This window comes from Helianthus annuus, chromosome 17 (assembly GCF_002127325.2).
Source record: "Helianthus annuus cultivar XRQ/B chromosome 17, HanXRQr2.0-SUNRISE, whole genome shotgun sequence".
Taxonomy (NCBI): Eukaryota; Viridiplantae; Streptophyta; class Magnoliopsida; order Asterales; family Asteraceae; genus Helianthus; species Helianthus annuus.
The window spans coordinates 159,689,429-159,698,550 of NC_035449.2; the positions used below are offsets into that span (position 1 = coordinate 159,689,429).

The following is a 9,122-nucleotide window of genomic DNA, read 5'->3' on the forward strand; positions in this document are numbered from 1 at the left end:
AATTCACTGATTCCGCCTTTGAATTGGAAAACGACTCTTCTGATCGACTCATTCAGGGTCAACGACGATCCAACAATAAATGATTGGTTGAATAAAAGCGATGGATTTCGCTATGACGACCAAATAAGTCAAAAACGAAGTCTTAAAGCATACCGAAATGGTTGAATTAATAATGACTTCGGTAAAATACCCGATAGATAGGTAGGATTTCAATATACGTGTAAACCAAGAGATGGGAATGCGGATCAAAAGTCAAAAGACTCGAATGATGAGTTGTGACTAAAAGTTGATGAATTCACGCAAGGAATTCGGAATAAGTAAGGAATTCAGAATAAGTATGTTCAATCTTATAAGATTAAACGGGTAGAGGAATTTACACGAATAACCAAATGGGTTAAGAGAAGTCTCAACGCATACCATAATGGAAGCGTGAGTTACAAAATAATAAGCCCGGGTAATGGGTTATAGGAGTAGAAATGTTGCCCGGAAGGAAAACGATCGTAGTCAAGGACTACGGTCGAAGTTAATGAATTTCAAAAGCGAAAATAAATGATTTTTCAAACATAAAAAGGTGGCCTTGAAGCCATATATATATATATATATATATATATATATATATATATATATATATATATATATAGGGGAAGGTTCAAATGAAAACCACTAGTTATTGTGAAAACTCAAAAACTAATTAAAAAGCCAAAAAAACATACAAATTTTCTTTTTTGCATACCAATTTTTTATATATAAAAAAATTTCAAAAATAAAAAAAAAATTGTAGTGCACATGTGTATGTGTACTACACATGTGTATTATTACACATGTTTACTACAAAAAAAAAAATCTGACAAAAAGTTTTTTTATATATATAAAAAATAGCGATTTTTAATAAAAAAAAATTGTAAAAAAAATTTGGTGTGTTTTTTAGACTTTTTTTAGTTAGTTTTCGAGTTTTCACAATAAAAGTGGTTTTCATTTGTACCTTCCCCTATATATATTAATAATGACACGAGTAAAAGATGATCTACGGGATCATCATAACCTTCGGGTTATAAGCAATGTTAGGGTCTACGGGACCAAAATGACCATCGGGTCACCAATAGAAAGAAATGAACTGTAGGGGCCTCACCTTAAAGGGGTGAAAGCCTAAAGAAATAGCCTACGAGGCTAAGTGAAAGAACCTACGGGTCACTTGGGTGAAGTGTGGGAACTGGATGCAATTCCCCGCATAAAATAAGAACAAAAAAGAATAAATTCTTGGTTGTCAATTTCTTGATATGAGTAATTGACATAAGTTCAAGAGAAAACGTTAAACTAAAATTCAGTTTTAGTGATAAACAACATTTTAACAAATATGAATATTATGAGAGAAATCGGAAAATGGTTAATATTAAAGGATATAGGTATTAAAACCGATAGGTGCAAGACGATACATTCAAAAAGAAGATTTTTGATAATGAAAAGTTGATATAAACTTAAACATGACGTGATGCGATCATGGTCAAGAAAAGTAATATAGAATATAATCACATTGTAGCGCGAGTTACGGGAATATGGATCATAAACTCATATAAGGCCGGTGATGACAATATAGTATACTGAATGACGGAGTATAAGGTAGCCGGTGACTAGTAAGTCTAACCGGAAAGACCATTTAAGATCAAAATAGTAATTATAACTTAATAAAAGCACTTATCTTGATGAGATTAGCGTGGGATAATAAGTTGATTACATAAAAAAAACGAGTGGCCAAGAAGGTGACTCGTTATAATAAGTGATCAAGGCGAGAAATAAAAGTTGAAACTAATGGCCTATGAGGCCCATGAAAGACGCATACGCTTTGTAGCCAAAAGGACATTACCATACCTTCCTAGTAATACTAACAAATTGTTGAAATGTGAGCAATGCTCAAGGGATTACCAAGCTTCCGTATTACGCTTCGTCGTCACGTTTTAAACGACGATATATATATATATATATATATATATATATATATATATATATATATATATATATATATATATATATATAAATATATATATATATATATATAGGGGACCGCTAGAATGAGAACCACCCCGAGTTGTAAGAACCGCGAGAACCACACCATCCGGGTCGCCGTTTACCACGATTTTTTTTTACAACTAGATGTGTGTATTATAAACACATCCGTAAAAAAAAATTTAAACGCCGCGCCCGAGGGGGTAGTTTTTTACACCACAAGTTTGGTGTTTTTTTTTTTTTCTTTTTTCTTTTTTTTTACACCAAACTTGTGGTGTAAAAAACTACCCCTCGGGCACGGCGTTTAAATTTTTTTTTTTACGGATGTGTTTATAATACACACATCTAGTTGTAAAAAAAATCGTGGTAAACGGCGACCCGGATGGTGTGGTTCTCGCGGTTCTTACAACTCGGGGTGGTTCTCATTTTAGCGCAATTCTATATATATATATATATATATATATATATATATATATATAGGGTAGGGTTCTAGAGTGAACAAGGAGTAACTTGTGAACAAAGTGAACAGATCTTGACCATTGATTTGTTAGATGATAAGATTTAATTTAGTAATTATTTGATTAAAATATAATAAAGAGAAATAATTAATAGGGGTACTAATGTAATAATACACCAGTTTAATTTTGGTAAACTGGTAACGTAATTGAATTATCTCTTTAGATTCTAATTAAATATTTTCTTCCATAATAATTGCTCTTGTTGATTTGGTATGAAAATACTAAACATAGGTGTATGTTGGATAAAGCAACAGTTGTCTTGTACTTGATTTGTCAAAAGTTTATGTATGAATATACACAAATGTACATGGGTAAAGCTTCAAGTTTATGTTTTCAAATGTGTTGAATAAAACAAACAGTTGTTTTATACTTGAAATACACAAGTGTATATATATGTACATAGAAGCTTTAACGTGTGTACACAGGTGTATTGATGTAGTTTCAGAATTTAAGATGTGATCAAACTAAATAGCAAAGCGTTAGCTATCATTTTGAATATATTAAATGATTCGAAAAAATTGGATGAAGATATAATAGAATCTCAGAACCAAAAACCAACACATGTTTGAACGTAAAATACAAATATAAGAAACAACAAGACTGATCATATATATTAAATGACAAATCAAGTCTCGTGCGTAATGGGTCGGGGATTAATTAGAATTATGTATGTGTGGGAAAATAACATTGTAGATTGAAAATGATTACTGCAGAAAGATTATGAACCGTGTACCCTTTCCACCTTTTGAAGGAACTAGAATTGTTTAAGAAGAAGGAAATACTAGAACAAAAAAGTGCAGCCTGATCTTCTCGATTTAGAGAGAGAATGTTGTAATTTTGTTTATGAATCATTAATTTGAATTCCTAAAATGCAGGAATTGGTTACAATATCATGGTAACTGATTAGGATAAATCTTCATTATAATTGGTTTAAAATTAAATAAGAATTAAATCTAATTAGTTAATGACAATCCTATCCTTTTAAAATCAAGGGTCAAGATGAGTTCACACACGTCACAAATGAGGGGGTGTTCACTTTTGAACCTAACCCTATATATATATATATATATATATATATATATATATATATATATATATATATATATATATATATATATATATATATATATATATGTTGTGTTGAAATGTTTTAAATCATAAAATGTTTTAACAAACTCGTATTATAGAATTAATGTGTAATCGTATAAACACATTTTATGCGAAAACTTATATGAAATATCGTTAAATTATGTAAGGGTCTTACATCGACAGACGATAAAAGAAAGAAATTTGCATAGTTTCAAGAGGGGGCGAAAAAAGATATTGAACGGTGTTTTGGGGTTCTACAAAAAAATGGCATATCATTGAACATCTAGTACGTTCTTCTACACCACAGAGGTTGCGATACATTATGCATGCTTGTATTTTGCTGCATAACATGATCATCGAAGACGAAGGTAGAGCGATTTGTGGCTACGACGAAAACGTGTCTAACGGGAATTCTGTTCTAGTGAGTCTGGAACAACAAGATTTAAACGGATTCTATCTACGTAACGAGTACACACATCAAAAACCTACAAACGGACTTGGTGGAGTATATTTGGAACAACGCACAAAACGAACCTAACGACTACATGTAGGATGAAGACTAGTAGTTTTATTATTTTTTTAAGAATATGTTGGGTTTTTTAATATAATGTTGGAATTAATATTTGTTTTAGAGTTTATATTAATTTTAGTTTTATGTAATATCTGGTTTGTAATATTATGTAATGTTTGGTTTTTAGTATTAATGATTTTATTTTTTTTTATCTTATTTAATAAATGTTAAAAAAGTAGATAAAATTAAAAATAAATAAATTAAGTTGGTGGGGTAGATTTATCCTCCATTTCCATATTTTCATCCTTGGATATGCATCCTCCAAGAACTGTGGCGTGACGCTTATGTAAAAGTTCATCCTCCAAAAATGAGCCTCTCCAATATAGCCTTATGATCTCACCCATTATGTAAATCCTCATGATTCTCACAAACTAGTTATTTTTATGATGTCACCCATTATGTTGGTTCGGTCGTTAACAAATGATTTGCTCCAACCTGTATTTATTCTCGTAACACCTAGACGCAAACCATTTTTTGCCAATTATAAAACGAAAGAAAAAGGAGTTTTCTACTTGAGCCATGGATGATTTAATTCTCTCCCCATCTTCATCTTCTTCCATTGTTTCCTTTCCCACTACAACCCCTTTAGATACCCTCCAGCAAAAGCTCCAAAACCTTCTTCAAAACCAGCCTCAACAATGGGCATACGTGGTTTTCTGGCAGTCCTTCACCGACGACTTAAACGGCCGTGTCACCTTGTCCTGGGGAGACGGTCATTTCCAAAACCATAAGGAACTACAAAACGACCCCGCAAGCAAAAAGTTTGCTCTCAAGGAAATCCAGTGTCACAATGCCGAGTGGTTCTATGTTATGTCGCTGACCAGATCGTTTTTTCCTGGAGACTGTTCGGTTCCAGGTACAGCTTTTGCTTTAAATACTATGATATGGTTAGGTGGGGCGGATCAGCTACGGGGTTTTAACTGCGAAAGAGCTAATGAAGCTCAGGTCCACGGTTTGGAAACATTGGTTTGCATCCCAACTTCAAATGGTGTTGTGGAAATGGGTTCGTATGATGTCATCCAGGAGTCTTGGAACTTGGCTCATCAGGTCCAGAATATGTTCGGTGGTGGTTCTATAAAGTTGCACAACATTCATCATAATGTTGTTTCTTTTGCTGATATGCTACTTATGGCTGATGAGGAGGAAGGTGGTAAGAATATTATGGATTTTGATTCAACTACACCAGATGGCCAGATGTTTAAGAACACAAGAATGATGTGCACCAACACTACGATGACAGCGACGACGGATACCTATGCCGAGACTGCCTCTGAGAATTCAGATTCCGATTGCCAGTTGGTTCTTTCCACAACGACCAAGCAGAAGAAGAGACAACATAATAAACGGCCCAATGGTATGCTCTTTTCTTAACATATTTACACACAAAGTGATCTGCTAAGTTAAATCGTGAGTTAACTGCCATTTTCGTCCTTATAGTTTGTTCATTTATGTAAGTTCAAGTCAAATTTCAAATTTGTACCATTTTCCTACTTAACATTCTTGAAACATGGCAGTTCCGTCCAAAAAAAAACATGAGTTAAGTGTCATTTTCGTTCCTGTATTTTGTTCAATTATTCGATTCAACCTTAGTTTTTTTTGGATGGAATTGACTTGTTTCAAGAACGTTAGTGACGGAAATGGTACAAATTCGAAATTTGGTCTGGATTGGCATAGTTGAACAAACCACAGGGACGAAAATGACATTTAACTCTAAATTGTGGACAGATCTAATGGCATCTTCAATACAACCTTTCTAAATTATATTTATACATGTTATATTCATTGTGGTTGTATGAGACGGCCAGGCTCGATCACCACCATCCATCCGGGCTTAGTCTGAGACACCGGATGAACACAAACAAACGTCTTAGAGGACGTCCCCTCTAATGGCAAACATATGCCACCGTGGCATTTGTTGGGGTCCGAAAAGCATCGTTTGAACTGCTCTATTGTCCACCAACCTAATACCCTTGACAATGTTTTCCTAACATCTACAACGCTAGACATTTCAACGTACATAACTATGTCACAGATGTTATGTTAGACAAATTCCAATCACCATTTAATTTTCAACACTAGACATTATGATACAAGTTCTATAGGAGGTGCTAAAAGTTTTTTCTGGCTCATAGTAGTCCATCACTTGAAGATATTAAGAAATATTTACATGTATGTTACTTGTTATAAGTCTAATCAATGTCATAAAAGTTATACATTTCCCTAAGCTTGTGAACAATAAACGTGACCACTTTGTGTCTTTTTGTAGTGAAAGGAAAAAAATCAGGTGGCAGGTTTCCAGCGGGGAACCACGTGGAGGCAGAACGACAGCGACGTGAGAAGCTCAACCAACGATTCTACGCCCTCCGATCTGTTGTCCCGACTGTGTCAAGGATGGACAAGGCGTCCCTCCTATCAGACGCTGTTTGCTATATCAACAAACTGAAAGAAAAAGTCACGTATCTTGAATCTCAATTACACCGTCGTAACAATCACCAAGGGAAACCCAAGAAAATGAAGGTGGAAATGGTTGATACAATGGAAAATCACGAACAAAACAGCAACACTGGTGATTTGTACCTATCTTCTAAGAAAACATCACGTGTTAACAAGACAACCAAAAATAAAACAAGTAGCTTGAAGGAAGTGGAAGTGAAGATCGTTGGCAGTAATGTAATGATACGGGTACAATCGGGAAACACAGACGTACAGGCTGGGAAACTAATGGATGCTCTAAGAGAAATGAAAGCACAAATCCAGCATGCAAGCATGTCGTGTGTGAATGAGATAATGTTGCAAGATGTGGTGGCTAGAATCCCTGATTCCATGGATGAAGATGAACTAAAATCTATTCTCATTTGGAAATTAGACCACTAATCACATATAAAGCAAATTAGTAGCATGTGTTAGGTTTGAATTGATGTCATAATAATGTTGTGCTATTAGCACATATATATGTTGTGCAATATTTATGTTTGTGGCTTAAAGATGTCAGTGAGGGAACAAACTAAGCTTTATTAATGAAAACACTTCATTAAGTTTTTACTTTTCTGGTGTCGTCTGAGTCTCCAAAGATAGATACATTTGACTCATAGGCATGTGATATAAGATGAGTTCTACTCTGTTGTTGTAGGTATCCATGTGCATGGTGAGACTGAATGCTAGCCCTATTACCAATTCTAGTACTAATACAAATGAAGTGGTCCTCCAACATTGGTTCTATATTAAAAATAAGTGTACTGAAAGTTTGGGGTCATGTACTTTCTGAAAATTATCGTGTCCAGTGGATCGGTGGATTTATTTATTTCCGCGTGTCGGGATAATGAGCAAACGGTCACGCTATTCTTTTGGTAATACAGTTATGTGACTGAACATGTCGGTACGAGTCCTTTAATGGCTGACAAAATTCAAGCGATGTGTCTTTTTAGATACCTAAAGACTTTAAGGGGGAACGGGGTGGGTGCGGGAAACCATTCGGTGACCCCGTTTGGCGAGCGGCAACACCGCCGTCATCACCATATTTGCCGCGCGGTTACAAGAAATTCGGTGACTACTCACCGCATGAATGTTTGAACATTGGAGGAGGCAACGGCTACTAGCCGTTATTAATTAAAAAAAAATTAATTTACAATATTTATACTATATAAACCAACCCAAATCACAATTTATCTCAAACAATTTCACATCAAATTCTCACCGATCCTTTTTCTCATTTCTCCAAAACTAATGGCAGATGAAGTACCAATATTTTTTCCACCCGATAGCGGTGACGATGAGTTAGCTTCAACTGATAATAGCATAATTTTTTTTTCTAAAATCTCATCGAGCAAGTCGAACTACAAGACACGGGCACATCTAGCAAAAAACGATACGTTCGCCATGATCGTGTGAGAGGCCACGAAACCCTTATGGCGGGTTATTTTGTCGACGACCCGAAATACAACGTGGATATTTTTTCGTTATAGGTTCCGTATATCAAAATGTTTGTTTCTTAAAATTGTGAGCGACATGGAAGAAAATAACCCGTGGTTTGAAGAGGGCGTGGATGTGAGAATGAAGAAGAGTTTTTACACCGTTGCAAAAAGTTAGATCGACTATTAAACAACTTGCAACCGGTAACCCCCAGACGAGAATGACGAGTATTTACATATGGCGGAAAGGACTTCCCGCGAGTGTCTAGAATATTTCATCGAAACGGTATGTAAAATATACGCTCCCGAGTTCTTACGTAGAACAACAAGTCACGACATGCCGCTTTTGTACCAAGCACATGAGGAGAAACATCACCTTCCTGGTATGGTCGGTAGTCTTGATTGCACCCATTTCGTTTGGAGAATGTGTCCCACAGAGTTTCGGGGCCAATATATGAGAGGAGATCACCAATACCCAACAGTTATGCTCGAAGAGTTGGCCTCTCAAGATTTGTGGGTATGGCATGTTTTTTGCGGTCCTCCAGGTGCACAAAACGACATCAATGTGATTCAGCAATCTCCATTATTTCTTACTGAACAAAATGGAACTGCGCCAAAATGTTCATTTTACTTTAACAACCCCTTATACAAACGTGGTTACTATCTCGTGGATGGAATCTACACTATATAGTTTGTGTTTGTCAAATCATTTTCATATCCTCACCTACTAGACGAAAAGAAGTTCAAGAAGCAACACGAGGCGGCAAGAAAAGACGTGGAACGGACTTTTGGTGTTTTGAAGTCAAAATGGGGTATACTGAATCAACCAATGCGTATAGGAGTGTGAAAAAATAAGGTATGTGGTGTATACGTGTATCATTTTACATAACATGATTTTAAAAAACGACGAAAACGTGATAGCACTGGTACACACGCGTGATCCTCCAGTCCAGCCCGCTTTCTATGACAGTATGTTAAACGAGCTTATGGATGAAGATACGCATTGGAGACTAAACCATGATCTCGTTGAGCATC

At 35.4% G+C, this 9,122-nt stretch overlaps 1 protein-coding gene across 1 annotated transcript; it reads left to right on the top strand.

Annotated features, from left to right (window-relative positions):
* Positions 1–4,577: 4,577 nt before the first annotated feature.
* LOC110923672 (transcription factor MYC2) lies at positions 4,578–7,221 on the top strand. Its single transcript, XM_022167735.2, has 2 exons — positions 4,578–5,533; positions 6,446–7,221. Exons 1-2 carry the CDS (start codon positions 4,699–4,701, stop codon positions 7,051–7,053), a joined length of 1,443 nt encoding a protein of 480 aa, XP_022023427.1. The 5' UTR covers positions 4,578–4,698; the 3' UTR covers positions 7,054–7,221.
* The last annotated feature ends 1,901 nt before the right edge of the window (positions 7,222–9,122 follow it).